Raw genomic sequence first — 22,070 nt, forward strand, 5'->3', positions numbered from 1 at the left:
AAATTCTCATTACGATTATAAGAATCGACACCACGAACAGATCGATCCACTTATTTCTTGTGGGATAATAGGGGTAATTGATGATATGGTATAATATAGCGATTGACAGGGTCATAAAATTCATATTTCCAATAACTTAATACACTAAATAGTTACACCTTTACGTATGATATTGTTACGACCGTTCGCGGAGAGACGCGGTCGCGAGGAAAATGCGTCAGCGAGAGGCGTAAATTCTCGCTACGATTCGGTTAATCGACGCCGCGAATTAGTCGTTCCCCTGTTTCGGTTAAGATAACAGAGGTGATTGAATGAATATGACACAGTATAGTAAGTTATATTTCACCGTTTATTCTAACAACTTATAACGAAGGCAATTACGCTGGTGCGTATGTACGAGATGAATGAGTGACTGATTTAGGAGTGTGTATACCCGGTTTAAGGATGTCGACCGTTCGAAGGATGTGTACAATCAGTGATGTTTGGAAACGATGCTGTGGCAAAGGAAAGCTAAGGATGGGTGTGTCTAGCGCACGGGACCATCGGATTTGTTGGTGATGATTTTAGTTAAGAGAGTGAGGGAAATAGGCTTCGTTGTTAATTGGTTAAACGAAGGGTCTTAACCGCTCTCGAGAGAAAGTGGTTGGTGGGAGGAAAGTTGTATCATACGAGAGAAAAACCGACTTTCCCTTGTCTAGCCGTAGTAGACAATGGTCTTTAGAAATTCTTCGGAAACAGACGTTTGTTTGGTTTGAACGACCCCTACTAGGAAATTCCTGAGATTTATGGAAGATACTTGAGACTATTGAGGGTACGCAGTGAGTATCCGAAGACATCTGGTTGCTATATTGCCCGCGGTGTGTGGCCTGGGCTAGGTAGAGGGTTACGCGATGTAACATCCTCCCCCCGTTGAGAGGGCACCGATGAAGTGATATGGTGTGATGTTGTCAGGTGGATCTCTTGTCAGACTTCGGTGCTGTTGATTGGTTCGGAGTCCTCTGGAGTCGTTCTGCTCTGTAGTGGTACCATCCGCTTGATGCTCCGATCGAGGGTACTCGTCGCCGTTCGAACGATAGCCGTGCGTATGATGCCGTCTGCCTTGACGATTCTGCCCAATGGCCATTGCATCGGGGGGACGTTGTCTTCTCTGAGAAGGACGATGGTGCCTTCTCTTATGTCGTGACTGCCCTTGCTCCATTTGTTTCGGATGTGTAGCCCGTTTAGATACTTTCGATTCCACCGGCGCCAGAAATGTTGTTTGAGTTTCTCAATATGCTGCCAGCAGGAGAGACGATTGGATGGCGTGTCCCTGAAATCTCGTTCTCGGAAACTTGTTAGTGAATCTCCGATGAGGAAATGACCGGGAGTGAGAACTAGGAGATCGTTTGGGTCTGAAGATATCGGAGTCAGCGGGCGGGAGGTGAAGATAGACTCGATTTCAATGATGAGAGTATTAAGGTTTTCGAAGCTCGTTACCTACGACACGTCTGAGATGTCGTTTGAAAGACTTCACTGCAGCCTCCCACGACCCATCGAAGTGAGGTGAGTTGGGAGGGATGAAGCGCCATTCGATCCGTCGGTCGGCTGAAAAGGGCTGGACCTGTGCCTTGTGATCGTCGGATTGCAGGAGATTTCGGAGCTCTCGTAATTCATTGTTGGCGCCAACGAAGTTGGTACCGTTGTCGGAGTAAATTGTCACACAGAATCCTCGGCGAGCGATAAATCTTCGCAGAGCAGCAATGAAGGCCTCGCTAGTGAGATCGTTGACCAACTCGATGTGGACTGCTTTAACTGCAAGACATACAAAGATTGCTACGTATACCTTGATTTTGCGTCGGTTGCGATCCTTTCGTTCCTTGATGTAAAACGGTCCGCAGTAGTCGATTCCGACGTTGGTAAATGGCCGAGATTCTGTTATCCGTGCAGCTGGAAGGTCGCCCATTATGTAATCCACTGGAGGGGGTGGGGTGATGTGTTGATCCAATGTAGAACGATTGTGGAGTCAGTCCAATAAACGGTTCGAGCAATGTTGCTTCGTAAGGCTTGGAGGACTGTAGTGGCCAGTGGCGCGAGAAGGAGTGCTCCATTCAGTTCCAACCTTGGAATGGTTAGTGATTTGAGTGGAGCTACCTTCGACTTCGCAGTGAGACGTGTACAGACATGACCATCCGGGGTGATGGTGCGAAGGTAAACGCATGCTCCATATGCCCTTTCGCTGGCATCACAGAACCCGAGTTTAATTAGCGTTTTACGTGGAAACTTCACGTTATTCAATAATGGTAGCTGTGCGTAATATTTGCTCCATACCGTGTGCACGCTCTCCATCCGCCTCGTCCTATGACTCTACCGACTATCTACCGAGTATTGATCAGTTACTAACGAGTTATCCGCGAGCGATTATACACTGTCTTAGCGAATCTGTTAGTACGAGCGTCTTTGCGAGCATTATCTGTTCTTATTTATTTAGTCATTTTAAAATATACTGACGGCTTCTACAACGGGCAATCTCGTCTAATAAATTTCACGACCAACCATCCTCTACACACAAGTCCTCTAAATACATAACGACTTTTCAGTTCAATTTGGATCATTGCGTTTAACGCGATCTATTCTCCCGGGTGCGCCATTTTTCTCTAAAAGTTAAATTCCATCCGATGTAATTTGATTAGTCGAACAATTATCAATTTCCATCATTGCATCTTCACGTAAAATAATTTTCTGTTAGCGTCCGCGGTTGTAAAAATAACGATCAGGTATTGGGATATTTATACAATGGAGTACCAATTATAAAAACATTTCTCACAAAATCACTTTACAGTCTTAGTAGGGTTGTGAGGTACAAAAACGACGTTATTCTAAGCAAACGCTACTTATACGCAATGTGGACGTGTTTGACAACTATGAAAACTGTGTGATTCTATTGGGCACAAAACCTTATGAAACTACTATTTGAAAAAAACTGATTGAAAAACTCGATATTATAAATTTTACTAATATAATAATAATAATAAGTAATAACTAAATAAATAATAATAACGTTGTATTGTTGTATATATATGTGATTAATGTTACAATAATCGTATGTACGTAAGATGTCATATTATATGGATTATGGATCTTTACAATAACTTAACATAATTATTTGTTTACTATATTTACAATTTGATTACTAGAAACTATATAATATGTTTTAAAGTCGGTAATAAAGTTGTATAAATATATGTTTAATGAGTTTTTTATAGAAAGTTCTATATATTATTAACGAAGCTGACTAAGTTCCATATCTAAATTATTTTGTCAATTTTATTATTCGTTATCACATCAAAGCATGTGTTTTTGTAGATCATATTATAATAATGTTTCCATACAGGAATAAAAGCTTCACTAAAACATTCTTATAGAAACGCGCACATTTCTCTTAATTATGCTTATATTCCTTTAAAGTAAAATTAAGTTAAAATTAAAAAGTAAATTAAAAAGTTTATTGTTATTATGAATTAATATTTGTATAATTTACATTATTGTTATTTATAATATAAGTCTACAAGCCACTATAAAAGTCCATTAGTTAATGTTTCTATAGCTTTGTAGAACTTGTAATACGTTGTAATGTAACAGGTTAAAAAGAATTGGTGCAATTTGTACATTATTGTGGTATCATGAATGAGGGGCCTGGGGGGTGTCGTAAATCGCAGACATGTGCATGTGATCAGAGGGACAGAAAGCGATTTATCCGAAGAGATTGCTGAAAGGATCAGGTAGAATATTCGCGAGTTTCGAGTGCCATGTTAGGACTTGGCATGAGCTGAAGAGAGGGCTGATTAAAGAATTCTCTAAAAAGATTAATAGTCGGCAAGTACATCAAAGACTTAGAGATACGAAAAAGAGAAGCGACGAAACATGCTTGGCTTATATGTACCGCATGCTTGAAATAGCCAGCCATGTTGATATGGAAGAGGAGGCGAAAGTGGAGTATATTGTAGAAGGAATAGTAGATCAAGAAAACAATAAGTCTACACTATACGGTACTACATCCATTACAGAATTGAGGAAGAGATTAATCATGTACGAGAAACAGAATTATCGCAGAGCAAAATCGATTGTGAAGGTAGCCAAAACTGAAAGGAGCAGGAAGCCCAGTAAATCTGGAGATATGAAGAAGACGAGATGTTACAATTGCGGCGGCGAAGAATATGAGTGTGCAGAGTGCCCGAATAGATCGAGAGGATCTAAGTGCTTTAAGTGTAGAGAGTACGGACACATCGAATCGAAGTGCGACAACCTGAGCGAGTCCCATAAAGTTGTTTCTAGTATGTGGCAATCGTTGCAGACGAAGCGTGGTAAAGACGTTAAGATCGGAAATTTCGAATTGAGCGCGCTAATAGATACCGGTAGCGAACTAACTTTAATGAGAGCGGATCAGTATGTGAAAACTGGGGCGTCCAGATTAAGTCAGAAAATTGTTGAATTTCGCGGTATCGGGTCCGGAAGAAATTGTACACTCGAAGAATTTTCGACAGATATTCTGATAGATGATGAGTCGTGCGTTGTAACGATACATGTAGTTTCAGATACTTTGATGCAACACTCGTTGATAATTGGCACATACTTCCTGAATACTACCGAATTAAACATGTCGGAGAAGGGTCAGGAATAAGGTTGTGGGCGTTCGATGAATCTTCATTGGAATCGGCCATCGTCTTGTTATAACGAAGGTACGGTCTATTAATACGAGTATGGATGCTACCGACTCGACAATCAACCGCGGCGGTTGGACACTCGCGGTACTAGTGATGTTGGTCGTAGGTTCAATAACGAATCCGCGGTCAACGGGATAATAGGTGTACGTGCTCACAAAATCTAAGTCGGACTCTTTGCGAAACCGTGGAATATCCACCGAGCGTACAGACTCTAAGTAACTCGCTAATACGACCTCACGAGAGAATGACTCTCCGTCGCGATGATGCTGCAGAGGAAAACTATGATGGTGTGTGTCTGAGGACACGAGATCATCGGATTCGTCGAGGATATCCTTCGTTCAGAAGGTGAGGGAATTTGGCGTTGCTGCTAATTGGTCAATCTCCATATCGGTGATTAGAAAAGGATGCTAGCCGCCCTCGCGGGAAAGTTGCTAGTGGGAGACACCGTTCGTTGAAAAATAGGTCTCTCCTATCTTCCCGTAGCTGGGACAAAGACTGTTTGTTTGAAGGACTTTAGTCAACTAAATTCTAAGATTTATGACGGGCCCTCAGGCTAGAATTTGTTAAAACAATGAAAATAAGAGTGGATGGTTGTAATAACGCAAATAAGATTGTGGTGTATTATCGACTAAAGAGCAACCGGTCAGGTCAAACCGATCGGTCGATATCGCGTACCTCGAATAACTCAACGTTCAAGATGGAGGAGATGAAATAACTCGAGTGTTAGATTTAGATGGCACTTTATTTGTACTAGTTGTAACACTTAACCGAACTAAGGAAGGACCACTGTCGTCCTAAGTCTGTAATGTCAGATGGTTGAAGATGAACTAAACTTCCCCGTTCCTGATTCTCTCCTCCCGCCGTTGTATTTCTTCTCTCCACCGTACTCTTCCGGCTGGTCCTTTCCTGGGTTTTTTCCTGGCCTCGAGTCATTACATTTACCGCCTTGGGAGGACATGTAACTCGGAGTTTCCTAACGAGAGGAATGGTCCTGTCCGTGTCATAAACAGACGGCCACTCAAATTCCGAATTATAGCCCTGGGAGGACTGGTAAGTCGGAATTTCCTAATGAGGGAAATGAGCTTATCCGTGCCATAAACGGACAGCCAACTAAAATTTCGAACAAAGATAAATATGATGTTGTTATGACAGTTGAGGAGAGACAATTCGTGACAAATACTTTAATAGACTATTAATTGACCGTTTAATGAACAGTAAGGAGATAGAGGTATATTCGTGTGATGTGGAGAGGACAATTAGTCGCCTATAAGCACTAATAAATAGTGGAAATTAAAAAGTTTGAATTTGATGTAATCGGTGGTTATAATATTTAATATATACAAACGTTTAGTTGTAAATTGCTTGATAAATTGAGCTTTTCGATGCTACAAGAACAGTCGATGTATAAATTGGCGTGTCAGCTAAATGAAATCATACATGTAAGCCTATGGCTGAATTATTATAGGGGTATTTTAAATGAATATTTTATAGTCTTGTAGTAGCCTTTTTTTTATTAACATGGAGGAAATCCGCACGGGCAAAGCGGCGGATGGGGGTGGGGTAAAGCGGCGTGGTAATGCCGGACTCCAACCGACTAAAACCTTCACGATGATCGTCCCGGCTGCGATCGAGAGGGGCCCGGGAACCGGTGTGAGCGATACACCGCCCCCCGCGCTTAATACGTCCCCTAATGGAGCGCTGTGCGGCCACGTAACACCGCGCCTCGTCGCCGCAGCCGCCGTGCCCGACAGTCCGGTTCCCCTACCGGGATTCTTTGCGGCCCCGGGGCGATGAGCTACCAGCGCCTAAGTTTGCACCCCACCGGAGGGTTCGGCGGACCTAGTGCGCCTCACCGAAGCGCGCCCACAGCCTCTGCAGCGCCCTCGCAAGTCAATCATCTCAAGGTGAGAGTACCGCACCCTCATCCTCCCCACGGCCACTTTTCGAAACATAACTTGCTCACAGAAGGAGGTCACGGCCATCCTCCTTCTCTCGCTTGCCAACAACGTCTCGAGGATCGTCGGCGGCGAGAGGTCCCATCCGATTTCCACGATGATGTCGCGGCGCGGCCGCGCCCAGGCCGGGCAGTATTCCAGCGTGTGCTGCGCCGAATCCACGGTCGCATTGCAGTGGTGGCAACGCGCGGTCGCCTCTTTCCCGATTTGGTGCAGATACTCGCCGAAGCAACAGTGTCCGGTGAGCACTTTCGTCACCCTGTAGGTCAGGGGAGACCCGCTGTCGTCCAACCAAGCGTCCCAGTTTGGCAGGACGGTCCCTAGGACCCTTATCCCCGGCGCACCCCATCTCGTGTCGAGGCTGGCGCGCCATCTGTCAAGCAAAGCCCGCCGAGCCCGAACGCTGACGTCGGCGCCCATCGGGTCTATCCCGCCCGACAGACCCCGAGTGTGAGGATAAATCTCGCGACACCTCAGGGCCTGCAATTCGAACAGGGGAAACCCGGCGAGCACTGCCGCTGCTGCCGCCGAAATGGTACGCAAGCCGCTCACCCTGATGGCCACCGTCCTGTGCAGCCTCCTGACCGCTAGGAGACTGCGACGGTTGGTCATCAGATCCCCCGCCCAGATCGGAGGTCCATAGAGGAGCCTCGATCGCACCATGCCGGCGTACAGCCGGCGCACTCCGACGTCGGGCCCGCCCAGCCAAGGCAGCAAACATCCTGAGGCGTTCGCCGTCGCCTCAACAGACGGTGCCAGGCGCTCGAAGTGAGCGCCGACGGTCCAGTGGCTGTCGAGGGTCAGACCCAGATACTTTATTCTTGTTCCAACCACGATCTCAGCCCCCTCCAACCTCAGACAATAACCAGCTAGAGGCCTCCCGTGATCGGCCTTGCGGCAAAACCACATTGCCTCGGACTTCTCAGGGGACACCCTCTGTCCCAATCCCTTGATCTCGGCGATCACGCAGGCCACCGCTAGCGAGGCGGACGGTTCTACCCCATGCCGTGCACTAGACCAGCACCAACATGTCGTCGGCGTAGCACGCCAGTGCCGAGTTCGGGAGCATCGGCGTCCGAAGCACCGCGTCATACGCGATGTTCTACAGCAACTGACGCGTTACTCTCGGGGCCAAGACCCCGGAGACGTCCTTCCACAGGAGGGCTGGGACTCCATCGGGACCCTGAGCTTTCCGCGCCTACGACGGCCCCGGCAAGTTCTTCCTCGGTGACGCTTGATTCCGGGCTCCAACTTCTCGCGGTGACACGTGGTTCTTCTTCCGGCGGTTGAGGCTCCTGCTCCTCCTCTTCGGTAAAGTTGCCATCTCCCTCGTTCGCTGCTCCCGGGACCAGTGGTTTCGTCTAATCGCCGCCTACGGCGGGATCTGGTGTACCGGCGCCGAGCGTGGATGGACGCCTCGCGTAGACAAGCGATCCCCTCGGATCACCAGTACACAGCGCCGACGCGGCGCGGGGCTCCAGACCGCGGCATACACGAATCGCAGATCGCGTGCATGTCGCGCCTCAGCCGAGTCGCGCCCGCTTCCGCATCCTCGTCGGTCGGGGATTCGTTCTACCAAGTGACGGCTATAGCAGTCACCGCCCATCGCGGGAATCTTCTTCTCCTTCCCGGTGGGCTGCTGGAACCGCGCGCACCCAACGAACGGTCGCCCATCGCTGTGCCAACCGCCACATCCATCAAGATATAAAGGTGGTCCGAGAGGGTCTCCGCCGGGGAAACCTCCCAACCGCAAGCACGGCGAGATGCGGCAGGGTTTGCCCATGTGAGGTCCACTATGGACTCGCCCCGCCGTGCCAAGCACGTGTTAGACGACCCCCGGTTCATAAGCCGGAGGTCGAGTGCGAACGCCCAGCCCTGCACGTCGCGCCCCCTTCCGTTGGTCCTGCGGGATCCCCACGCCGTTGAGTGGGCGTTGATGTACCCGAGGATCAGTGTCGGGCAGGCGCCCAAACGTCTCGCGCAGCCGCGAGTCCGTCCAGGAAGGAGGCTTATTCGGTCCGGCTGATGTTGGGCGACACGTAGACGGCCACCACGGCCAGGTCGCCCCATTTCTCGGCTATGAAGCCCCGTTCCGCTCGATCACCGAGCAGGGGGGTTTCCCGCGATCCCGGTCCAGAATATGGCGACCGAGCCTATCAGATCCCCAGCTCCTCGTGACGCGCCGGGAATGCTGTACGGCTGGGCCACTGCTGCCAGACCAATCCGCCGCTCCGTCAACCTCTGGAACATTAAGTCCTGAACCCGGCGGGAGCGGTTAAGATTGCACTGCAGGAGCAGTTGTCCACCTCCTCTTCTTCCGCTCACGTCGGGGAAGGCTCCGTCTTCATAGGCTCCTCCGGGCCGTTCCCCTCGCAGTCGTTTTGTCCGACTTCTCTGTCCTCTCTTCTGGCCTTCGTGGGGTCAGTTGACGACAGCATCGTTTCCTTCCTCGTCACCACGTCCCCACCGTCGCGTGGAACGGTCCTTGTTTCCTGTGCGGCCCTCTTCTTACGGGCAGGCAGTTTGCATGTCGGTGACCCAACACGGTGCAACGCGGGCAGTCCCAGGTCCGCGCATACCGGACACATGGGTACTCGCGCCGAAGAGTCCCTGGCGCGATGTCCTTCCGCCCCGCACCCGTAAAAGCGCTCCGGCCGGTCCGCCATCTATGTGCAGTCCCGGCGCACGTGACCCGACTCCATGAACCTGAAGTATTGGAGTCGGCGCGCAGGTAGAGGGGAAACTCTCGCCGCTGACCAACCTATGTTAATCCTACCTCCTGGTAGGGCGTCTCCTCCTCTGCTGATTTTCCTGCCCGCTATCAGCGGGCAGCGCAGCCATACCAGTCCGAGATCCCGAGGAGCGGAGCGTATGACTGCCACGTTGACCTCGTCAGCGTGGCAGCCCCCGGCCTCAGCAACAGCGGCTGCCACCTCCTCCGAGGTGATCGAGTCCTCCAGTCCGATCACTCTTAGCTCGGCCGTCCTTCGCGGCACGGTTACCCTGGCGAGCAAATCCTTCAGCGTGGCCGCCATTCGCTCGGCCAGTCGCGAAGCTTTGCAGCCAGCGTCCTGGCCTGAGATTTCGAACAGCAGCGCCCCCGTGTTTGTCCTCCTCGGTCTTAACTCCGTGAAGTCGAGTTCGGAGAACTTGACTTCCCTCTTCACCACCGATATCGCATCCCTGTACGTGAAGCCCCAGCCGTCCCTCACGGTGAGCGATACCGCTCCGGATCCATCGCCCTTGCCCGCTCCTCGCTTGGATTACCTTCCCGTGCGGGGGCGTACCGGAGGCCGAGCGGCGCCGAAAAGTCCCTGCCCTTGTTCCGCCACTGTTGGTCGCCGTCCTGGGCGCCGAGGCCCCTGTTCGCAACTTCGACAATGGAAAAGACGACGATACCTGTTACGACCGTTCGTGAAGAGACGCGTTCGCTGGGAAAACGCGTCAGCGAGAAGCGTAAATTCTCGCTACGATTATGTTAATCGACGCCGCGAAATAGTCGTTCCCCTGTTTGTGTTAAGATAACAGAGGTGGTTCAATGAATGTAACACTGTATTAACAGGTTAACATAAAATAATATATTTTACAATAATATGATGAATATATTACATGAAGTTGACTCGACTTTACGGTATCTCTAGATGAATTCGTTAGACTATCTGATTTTGCTCGTCAGATTTCTCGTTGTGTCACGTTTGACTCGTCAGAAGTTTGATCGCCTTTCGATGATTTCTTTGTCTCATTTGGAAGACGACCCCCACTATGCTCGGGTCACACCACCGCTCGCGCCTATGATCACGTATGCCTCTTCTTGTGTGAAAAACGTAATGGACAAAAATCGACGTTTCTAGAGCTCGCTGCTTGGCGACAACTATGCTCTCGTCGATACATTGTATATGATCCGGCAGGCAGATAAGACGATCTGCCTGCGACACTGTAGGACCGCGAGCGACAATTAGAAAATACAGCCTGTGGTAAGCCTCGTGGCGTAACAATACCCGTCCCTTGGTTCTTGCGTCGGTCGGCGCATGGACCGTTGGAAGAGGTTGCGCCGTGGGCTTCCTGTTTTTCGCCTCGCTCTCCCTCTTCCTCCGCCTATGACGGTAATAAACCCTGCCTCGTCGGCCGACGACTCCACGGTCGACCGCGAGGTGTCTCTCGCCGGCCGCAATCGTGCTTGTACGGTTCTTACGGCTACGCTACTGTAACGTCGATTCACATCAGAGACCGGGCCACACTCTGCGGACAGGATGGCACCCAGATATCTGCACATCTTTGGCGCGTACCCTCAATAGTCTTAAGTACCCACCAGGGGTCTTGGAATTTTCATAGTTAATGTCCTTCGGACCAAGCGAGTATTTCTTGTCTTAGATTTCCTTTACGTTTATTGTCTACCACGTGTTAGCATAGAAAGTTGGTTTTCTTCACATCTTTTATGTTCCGTTAGCAACTTTCTCGCGAGGGCGGCTGAAACCCTTCCTGGTCCACCAACCGCCTTATTATCCAATCGGAGACGGTGTCTACTGCCCTCACTTCCTTAACCAAAATTGTCATCAACAAATCCGATAGCGCCGTGTCCTTAGACACACCCAGCTCTAACCTTCCTCAGACACACTATTGCCAGAAAAACTTACTTATTCTGTATCCTTAGAATAGTCAACATATCTTTATCGGTCTCGCCCCTTATAACAGTCGCGTACTTAACGTATCATTGTAACTAAGTCTTACATAACGTGGTTCCAGTGAATTGTGATTTATGTTAATTCAGTGTGTATTACATTGTGATTGCTGAATGCATACCAAAGTTTAATTAAAACAAAATTAATAGTTGTGTTACGACTCAGCTATTTTATTTCATCAACCAACCCTGAAGTTTACATAACACCAGCGTCCGTAGCCGGGAGGATCGCCCCCCCCCCTGGCATTATTTGTCGCCGACACTCTTCCAACTTGCGGAGGAACAGGATCTTGAGATCCTCTAGTGGATCTCGAGGTCCTGGACCTCTATCCGTTTTCTTTGTTTGTTTATTATTACTCCCCGACCCGTCGGGACAGCGGAAACGGCGCGACGCTGACCAGGTGTGTGGAGGAGGTGGGGAGGGGGACCCATAATCGTTCCCGTTGGGGCCCCGGGAGCATTTTCTTTCGTCCCCCTCGTAGAGGTGATCCTCACCTCTCGTCCTTCACCGTCGATGTTATCATTTTTGGCTGCTCTCCGTGCATTCCTTGGTCAACCGTCTCTTGGAGACACCGTCTCTCTCTCCTGAAAGCGCACCCTCCTTCGCAGGTATGCGACCTCCTCCTCTTTCTGATCCTGGGTCGGTTCCACGTCCTTCACGGTAGCTTGCTTGTCGACCGGTCCGATCCTCATTTCGTCACTCCGCGTGTCGTTGCCGCTGTCGGCACCGTCGCGGATGGTAAAGGTGGCGGCGGCCACGGTGGCAGCCTCGGTGTCGGTGTCGGTGTCGTTGTCGCTATCCTTCCCGCGCTTCGTGCCCCTCTTCTTCCTTTTATCGTGAGCCAGCAGTGGTGCGGACTCCGGACCCCCGCGAACGCGTCCCCCCGCCGTGTACGGTGTCCCGCGCCGCCGCCGCGACCGTTATCGACGGGGGTGGTGCTTTCCGCGGACCCGGTAATCCTGCGGTACGATCGCTTGCCGAGCGTGCCCGCAAAGGTCGAATAGGAAGAGCACGACGACATTTCGCCGTCGGATTTCACTCCCCCCCCCCGGCCGCCGCGCCGCCGCCTCATCCCACCCCACGAAGATACCGGGCCGACGGTCATAACATCGGGTTCCTCCGAACCTCTCCGAGTGCGCCCAGTTCGCGTGTCCCCTTCGCCAGACGCATGAGCGTGTCCAGGGTACTGGCGGCCCGTCCCCGGATGGCCACGGTTGCTCGATGACGACGCAGAGGGGCCGCTTTACAACTCGCGGCTGCGCCGGTATTATGGTATCCCTCCCCACCGTAAACGATTCTTTGATTCGTTTTTATATCCATTGTAATTCTAAGAAATCGCCGAGGTCGCCAACAAGGGTTTCCATCCTGGTGCCACTCACTCTTTCGCACCCTGCCCCGGTCAAAGCTGGTGCAGAGTGACGGGGAGCCCCACAAGAATGTGAGGTAAGTGTTCGTGGGAGATACGGGCCCACTAACTTCTCCGAGAGTTCTCCGCACCGGATCGGCAAACTAGCGGGTGCCAAAGGCGCCGACCAGTCACCATCCGGCTATAGGAGAATATCAGATTCGTCGGGGATTTCCAGGGCGTGGTCCTACGCCCTGAGAACCCATAGCCGCCTCAGGCTCCCCATAGTCTTTTAGTAACTGATACTTGTATAACAATATATTATAGTATGGATGGTTTAGTCAGTGAATTTCATAAGTTTGACGTACAAATGTAATGAAACTTTACTATAGTTAATTTGTTAAGAGGAGGTTTATACTGTTATATATTGTGTGTACACAGAGGTGATGGTATTATAATTGACTGAGTGGTAACTGTGACGGATTTTTAGGATGAAGAATGAAAAGGAATAGTAGTTTAGGTGCAGAGTTGACGTTATGACTTAATTGGATAGTTAAGTGCTTTAGGTTATAAGTATTTTTAGTACTTGTATGAGACTTGCTTAGGTTACGAAGTGTCATATTATAAATATGGAAATAAATTATTTATATAAATATGGGCGTTAATAGTGTTGAATTATTAATTTAGTATGTAAGTTTTAAGGCTAAGATGATGGATTGAAATTTGTAATTTAATTATAAGTATAGTATTATAAGATTCATGATGGATGGTAGCTCACGTGCGTAAATTCAAATAATCATGTGTATCACATACTCACGATTACATTGATTGCAGTGCTCAATTGTTGACCATAATTTCGTTTTTTACCAACCTTTTTCCCCGTTCGCTGTCGGACTCGGACAGACTTCGTATTAACTCATCTTTTAGTTGGTCATATTGTCCGGTGGTCGGGGGATCCAATGCAATGTCCCTTATCCGTTCTAAATATCCTGGTTTGAGGCACCCGAGAAGGGCGGTGGATTTTTCTTCGTCACCCGTGACGCCCACCGCCGCGAGTTGTCTGTCGAATAAAGAGAACCAGAACACGATTTTCTGCGGCTTCAGCGGAGGCACGCGAATTGTTTGACTAGTCGCAACCGTTGTGTTTTCGCTCAACATTGTTAGCGCACTCAGACTCACAATACTAAATTTCGCTAACTCAAATCACGTCGGGGTCACCAATGTGGAAAATTGGTCGATGATAGGTTGTGCGAAATAACGAGAGCGAAATATTGCTGTCGCAGTCCGTCAAATATATCTTGAATAAATAAATAAATAAATTATTTACAGCCGAATACGTGAGTCGTTGGTACAAAATACAATAAATACTCATTAATGTTCGTCGCGTAACTCGATAAATAATCGGAGATACTCTGTAGATAATATTCGATACTCTATATGTACTGTTCGATACTGTTCGATACATTTCAATACTCTTCGATACTATTCCACACTAAAACGCACGCGATCGCGTCCGTTTATTTATACTGGCCAGGGGAGAACCGGAAAATTCGAATTCGTCTACGTTTGATCTACGGTTGCCCGAAGCGGCGACATTGTTTTGCATGGAGTTTATTTGTTCTTACATTACTTGTAAGGCAAAACAACAACATGATTTGAATTGTCCTCTGACTCATGTGCCGCTACAGTGATTACGGGAGAGAGTGTAGGACGAGTGAAGAATGGTGAATAAGAATGGGAAACGGATTAGCCGAATGACTGGCAGTCGGTATAATAGGCCTGGCGAACTGTAAGTGCGTCGCATTTTCATGTAAAAAACAATGCACGTAGCACAAGGGTAAATGGGGAAACGACTTTATAAATGTTTTTTTGTCTATTACACGCCTGTCAAATTTCTTTATGAGCAGAACTATTACAAGTGCTATTGTAGCAGAATACAAAAAAATGATGCGTGCTTATGTGGGTGTCACGTTTAACTGCAGTTACAAAAATCTGAACTTTAGAAACAGAACGTTGTTGTGGAAGTAATGATAAGTAAAATGCGGGTGTTCGTGTAAATTCATATTTTTATAAATTGAAAAAATTAAATCTGAGTAGACGATTGTTTTATTATAAATGTTATACGGAGTACTAGTATATTTCATACTTCGTTCGGTCTAATACTTCATATATGAAACCTATAGTGGTCATTGTTATCTATATTTATTCAATTAATATTTATTATTAATATTTATAATGAAACAATTTATCTTTATATCTATGTAGGAAGCATGAAAGTTTCAGCAACTATATGATACGTGGCATGAGCATTATGCTAGGCATTATTTTACATTAGTCTTTGATTCCCGCTCTCTCGCTTTCTCGATGAAGAAGTAGAGGGCATAATAATAGAATCATCCACCCAGGGATTATATTTAAGAGTCAGTAGATATAAAGGACAAACTGTTAGTGCAGGATTTTTACCAGCTGGTCACATGTCACCTTGTGTGGAAATTGCAGCTCTACTAGCATCAAAATATGTTCCTGATCATACACTTCCAGCTCTTGTATTTGCTACAGTACCTAATTTAATTTTAATTAGGAATTTTGCAACTCAAGGAAGGTACTGGAATTTTGAAAAACTGAAAATAGGAGACTGTATACCTTGTACGATCAAAGATATGGGGTCAGATGGTATAAGACTTATTTTACCAGTTGCAGAATGTACGCCATTTGGATATGTGTCCCATAGTAACGTTAGTAAGTTTAATCTACTGCACACAAACTAAATTTTATTGACAAAAATATTTTCTATTAACAGGAAAGAACAACAATTAGGACTAACATTGTCGCTAAAGAAAATATACGATGATCCATCTAATCCTAAAAGTAGAATAGTGGCAGCATTGGATCCATTGATCCTGTATTTTAATAAATTAGTAGAACTTTCAAGAAATTCATATTACAAAAACAGACCCATTGCATCTGTCAAATTAGGGCAAAGAGTTACTGGAAAGATTGAAAAAGTTACGCCTGATTGGTTGGTTGTTCAATTGCAGAATAACTTGCTAGGTATAGTGTCTAAGAATCATTACTCCGAGAATAAAAAAATAGGGGACAAAATTTCTGGGACGATTATAACCACGTTATTGTCAATAATGCATAAAATAAGTGCCAAACAAAATAAATAAATACAATTTCCTGGCGGTAAATTGCTACGTGGTAGAATCTTAATGGTGACAAATTGATTTATCTTGATATTCCTTCAAGGTATTGGCAACGGAACTTTAGCTGCGATAACTGTACGTCGTCACATAAATAGTTTACTGCTAGATCTAACACCTTATATTATTCATTTTAAAATTAAATGTTACGCTTCATTAAATTCCCAAAAATCCGATATTATGCCTCTCAGCGTCATAAAATCTGCATTTGAAAAGAAGTGTTATGTGAGAGAGAAATCGGATGATAATAATAACTTAAAAAGAAAGAAACAAAATCAGGAGTATGTGGCACTCGCCAAAGAAATAAAAATTGAAAAGATACGGGAAGACGAAACATGAAAAACAAAGGGAAACGAAACAGAGAAAAACCAGAGAAAGATTTACAAAAAGGAATATTCAAAGAGAATGTGTATTGAACAAACAGGAGAAGAAAAGACTAAACTGGAAGACCAAACCTTCTGAAAAAGATTTGGAATATGCTGACTCAACTCTCCTTCAGGATAAAGAGTCATCTTGCGATAGTAAAGATGAAGTAAAAGAAAAACCAAATCTGAGAAATAAGAAATTAACGTCGAGAACAAAAAAGACAGGAGAAACATGAAATACGTCAAAGAGAAGAAGCGCTCGCCAACAACCAGTTACCAAATTCTGTACATCAATTCCACAGATTAGTTTTAGCTAGTCTAGACAGTTCAATAGTATGGTTACAGTATATGGCATATCATTTACAAACAACAGAAATCGAGAAAGCAAGAGCAGTTGCAAGAGAAGCGGTGAAAACGATTAATTTCAGGGAACAGAAGGAAAAATTAAACGTTTGGAAGGCTTGGTTGAATTTAGAGTCTAAATTCGGAATTCCTAAAGCACTGAATGATGTTTTTCAAGAGGCACTGAAAGTATACAGTCACATGTTGACTGTACATGTCGAGGCTAGCAGGCAGATGGAACTAGAGAAAACAATTAATACCATGATTGGAAAATTTAACCATATTCCCGAGATGTGGTTTAATTGTGGAGAAGGGTTACTAAAAATGGGCTTGGGGGACAAATCGAGGCGTATTATGCAGAGAGCATTCCAACCTTTGCCAGCATCTGAACGTATGTACACTACAGAAATAAAGAGAGAGCAGTAACTCTGTTTGAGCAAATTTTAAGTTCTTATCTGAAACGGGTGGATATATGGTCTTGTTATGTTGATTCTCTAATTAAATCTAATGATACTGATATAGGAAGGTAAAAATATTTTTTCAACTATATTTTGTCTTTTTAATTTCATAGAGAATTTACCTTCTAATAATTTGCATTTACAGGAAAGTTCTAGAGAGAGCAGTTGTTCAGGCATTACCGCCTAGAAAGGTGAAGATCCTCTTTAAAAAGTTCATCAATTTTGAAGAGCAGCATGATACTGAGGAAGACGTGACTCGTGTTCAACAAATGGCTGTAGAATATCTAGAGAAGCAGTGTACAAAATGATTAAAAATAATAAAACGTTTTGACACATATTTCATTACATCATGTGAGCAAAACCTTCGTTACTTCGCGCAAGATGATCTGTGCGACGTCCTTCATTGTCAGACCGTCAAGACCCAAGCACCATTAAACAGATCCTTAATAAACCTAAGGCCCCACCATAAAACTTTAACTTTCCAACGTCATTATTTTAACACATGTTTTAAGTTAATCCTTTTGTCCTGAGGGACTTTTTAAGCCTAGAAAGGTTTCCCGTTTATGGAGGGTTATTGGAAAGCTGCTTAGGTTTATTAGGCGCTCTTAAAAATTACGGAGACTGCGGGTAGTGACCTAACGGAAAAGTGGATGGCACTTAATTTCTTATTTCTCAGTTTTAGCTTTTCTTCACAATCGCTAGATTACTCTTTACGCTGAAGGAGAGTTAAATCAGGGTTGTTATCCCAGTAAAATCCATACGCAAATATCCTTGGCTTCTGCTCGTTATCGTCACCATTATTAACATTGATAAGCGCATATCTCAAATCTTTTTTGGAAGGTTTGATATCTTTCAGTTTAATCTTTTCTTCTCCTGTTCGTTCAACACACGTTCGTTTTTCTGTTTCGTTTCCCTTTGCTTTTCATCTTTGGTACTTCTTGTAACTTTTCAATTTTTATTCTTTTGGCGACTACCATGTTCTCTTGATTTTGTTTCTTTCTTTTTAAGTTATTAATATTATCCGATTTCTCTTCCACACAATAATGGAAGATAGTGTCACGTAGAAGACACAGGAAATCGCGAAATTAACGGATCATGTCGTCTGAATTTGAAGTGTGTTGGACGTGATAGGTGCCAAAGAAACACTCGGAGATATTTAAACCGTATATTTATTAACAATTCTCTCTTTCGATACTTTGCGTAGAACTTGCGATTACACTTGACGATTCGCAATTCTCGGTTACAACTGATAGACGACGAGTTAAGGTGGCGATTGAGCAAAGTGCGCGATATAAGTTAAGATAATGACTACTCAAGGAACGTAGAGGAACTGTCTTTCTGTGACGATGACGCTACGGAAGCGTGGCTAAGGGTACGAGATAATCGGATTCGTTAAGGAAAGTTTTCCTTAGGAAAGTGAGGGAAATAGAAGTCACTGTTAATTGGTTAATTTCTATGTTGGTAGTTGAAGAAGGATGCTAACCGCCCTCGAGAGAAAGTTGCTAGCGGGAAGAGTCGTCCTTGAGAAAAGCAGACTTCCCGTATCTTCCCGTAGTAGGTGTTAGAGATTTAGGGACTGTCAGGATAAAGACTGTTTGTCTGTGTGAAGGACTTTAGTTAACTAAATCTTAAGATTTATAACGGGTCCTCAAGCTAGCTGAACATGTACTGTGGAGATGCATCGACGTCTGGTAATCGTCTTACCCGGAGAATAGGGTCTGCGTGTGGCGAGCCACGGGACAGAAACCGTTGGAATGTTTACTGTCGAGTGCCGCAACAACTATTTCTTTTTAAGGAGAGCTATACTATTACCTCATACCTTTGTCAGTCAAAGCGTCCATCCCTTGACCGCGGCTACGTTTGGCGACTGGTTGTCGCCTCGAGTCCAACCTCATTATCACAAATCTCGAACAATTGTAATCGAGTTAAGTTATAGAGGCTAAAATATTGGGGGTTTTCCGATGGATTCCAAAGGAAGGACCCGGTGTCCTTTCATCTATATATGTCGGAGATGAAAGAACACCGGAGCCTTTGGAATTTTGGATAATCCCGCAACATTGTAACCTAGAGTCTACTATAGCTGTAATTGAACAATTGTAGTTATTCAATCCGATTGTAATTGTTCGAGAGTTGTGATAATGAGCTTGGGCTCGAGGCGACAGTCAGTCGCCGAACGTAGCCGCGGTCACGGAATGAACGCTTTGTCTAACAAAGATATGGAGTAACTCTATAGCTCTCTTTAAAAGAAATATTCGTGGCGACACGCGACAGTGAACATTCCAACGGTCTCTGTCCCGTAGCTCGCCACACGCAGACCCTATTCTTCGAGTAAGATGATTGCCAGATGTCGATGCGTCTCCGCAGTACATGTTCAGCTAGCCCGAGGGCCTGTTATAAATCTTAAGATTTAGTCAACTAAAGTCCTTCAAACAGACAAACAGTCTTTTTCCCAACTACGGGAAAATAGGGGAGACCTATTTTTCAACGAGCGGCGTCTCCCACTAGCAACTTTCCCTCGAGGGCGGCTAGCATCTTTTTCTAACCACCGATATGGAGATTGACCGATTAGCAGCAACGCCAATTTCCCTTACTTTCTGAACGAAGGCTTTTCTCGACGAATCCGATGATCTCGTGTCCTTAGACACACCCCATTATAGCTTTCCTCTGTGGTATCATCGGGACGGGAAAGACATTCTCGATCGCGATCTCATTGATGAAAGGAGTAACTCTTTACGATCAGTGAATATTACGCGTCCGACTTAGATTTTGTGAGTACGTTTATCTATCATCCCATCGACCGCGGATTCGTTACTGAACCTAGGATCATTGTCATTAGTTTCTCGAGTACCTAACTACCGCGGTTACTTGTCCGGTTCTATGATAATCGTATTTGCACTAGTCAATGTCTTCTCTATTGCATAACGACAACGCGTTATCCAAGCGAGGATTCGTTTCACGCCCCTAACCCTAATTCTAATGTAAACCCGACATATTTATTCATATAATGTATGCTACTCGTTCTTTTTCCCTGGTTTGGTTTGAAGATCACCAGCGTATGCTAACACTCACATATTATATTACTCCTCCTTTTACTTATTCACCGCTATCCATCATAGACACCATCACCAATGAGCCGTTAATGCATCACACACTTTTTTATCCTACGCTGCTGCTGCTGTACTCGAGTTAATTTAACAGCTATTCCCCTACAACTTATCATGCCAATATTGACCGCCACGCTTCATGTTTCTCCCACTTTAATTGTACTCAAACGATCATATGATTATAATCCTTGTCGCATACACATGTCTCTATATGCATACACTCTGATATCGTCTCAATATTATTCCACTCACACCCCCTTGTAATTCACAACAATCCTTAGCAATCCTGCTTGCATTTTCACACGCATGTATCATCGTATATTGTCAGACACCTAGCTAGCGAGAGCGATCCACCAACATGTCCGCTCTCAATTGCGTCGCGAACCAGACTTCCGTCTATAACCTACGTTCACCTTAACATGTGACTCGTAGTTATTCATTTGTTATAGTTCCCGAACCGTAATTACACTTTATTTCAATTCCTATCCTAGTCAAATTCTAATTTCTATTTCCTTTAATTTAGCCAATAGATTAACTTAATATTAATTTAGCTCACTTTAACTTCAATTAAAATTCACTAAACGCTTACTCACTCAATAACATTAATTGTTATATCGATTTTAGCCCCGCTACGCCTTCCAATTTAGCCTGTGACTTCTTGCATCCGTTAAACCCTCTCATCTTATTCAAGTCAACAATAAACTAAAATCACTGTACGTACCCACGACACCCTAATTCATCTCAAATGGGAATTATCCATCACTATCTAGCTCGTTAAAAATTGGTATTTCTCATGTTTCCTTTAAACTAATTCCACCCACGATATGACACATCTACCCCTAACCAACTACTATTACAACTAGCCTTATGCTCACGAGCGGGAGCTCGCGGCAAACACGTCCGCAAGCAACGACGTCTCGAGTCGAACTCCAGTTTTGCTGCTAATTAAACTCGGTTGTCTGATTTCTAAGATTTTATGTGTTTTACACGATACGTCGATCTGCACATTTTTCCTAATGATAATGATATAATGATTTTCTGTCTGTAAGGGTACGAACGTCAATTCTTCCAACTTGAATACAGCAGTTGGGCAGGTTTTGACTGTCTGTTGATTATTAGTTAATTCGATTCTACATTCAGGTGAACTGATTCTATTGTGACTTGACTGAGTTCTCTTACAAATGTCGATGATTGCCGTTCGTTTATATTTGTTTAAGTAGTGGCTATCGACAAAGGTGTATCGTTCTAAGCTGATTAGTATCAGTTTCTACTACAGGTGCGATAAATACAGAGTTTTGCTTGAAAGGTATCGGATAAATTTTTGTTATTTTCCATTCGTTGTCTTCTGAAAACGATACAGTTATCGTATATATGAGTTTGTTATCATTTGTCCATAATTTTAGTTTACTTAGATCTAGAATTAGTAGAAAGTTTTGAACTGAAAGATCGATATGATTACTCATAAAGTTTTGCTTCGTTATTTGGTCGAGTGTTGTTAAGAATTGTTTAGGTTCCATAATTTGCGGGTTTATGATTCCTTGTTTTCCTGATACTATAGTGTTAAAAATTTCGTCGATGTTAATATGGAGCTCCGATATGGTAGATTCAGTCTGAATTAGTAAAGAGATCAATATTTCGTTTTTCTCGTTATGGTTTTCAATCTTGCGTATGACGTTGCTAACGTTTTCGAGTTGATTCGTCTTAGCATAGTCTAGCACGCGTTTGATAAGTACGGTTTGATTACTGAGGATCGTTTTTATTTTATTGTTGGAGTCAAATAATGTGTAGAGGATGAGTCGAGTCCGTGATGATTGTGGTTGGTGGCTGTAGATGTCGCTGCTGGGGGCACTGCTATATTTTCTTCCTAATTAGAATCGTGGAATAAAAATCGGACTTCGGTCGCCGGGATTCGATCCCGC

General features: G+C 45.2%; 1 protein-coding gene and 1 pseudogene across 1 annotated transcript; one reads left to right on the plus strand and one right to left on the minus strand.

Annotated features, from left to right (window-relative positions):
• Positions 1 to 6,505: 6,505 nt before the first annotated feature.
• On the minus strand, positions 6,506 to 7,747 carry LOC117240355. The gene has a single exon (XM_033506360.1). The coding sequence runs from the start codon at positions 7,745 to 7,747 to the stop codon at positions 6,506 to 6,508; it is 1,242 nt and encodes a 413-aa protein (XP_033362251.1).
• Positions 7,748 to 8,795: 1,048 nt separating this feature from the next.
• Positions 8,796 to 17,355, plus strand: LOC117240356 (annotated as a pseudogene).
• Positions 17,356 to 22,070: the final 4,715 nt, after the last annotated feature.

The sequence above is a fragment of the Bombus vosnesenskii genome, unplaced genomic scaffold (genome assembly GCF_011952255.1).
Source record: "Bombus vosnesenskii isolate JDL3184/JDL3185 unplaced genomic scaffold, Bvos_JDL3184-5_v1.1 scf7180000014621, whole genome shotgun sequence".
NCBI classification, from domain to species: domain Eukaryota; kingdom Metazoa; phylum Arthropoda; class Insecta; order Hymenoptera; family Apidae; genus Bombus; species Bombus vosnesenskii.

Bases quoted from the DNA above. Each gene is read 5' to 3' on its own strand.
- LOC117240355 (XM_033506360.1), bottom strand. From the start codon at position 7,747: ATGACGCGGTGCTTCGGACGCCGATGCTCCCGAACTCGGCACTGGCGT.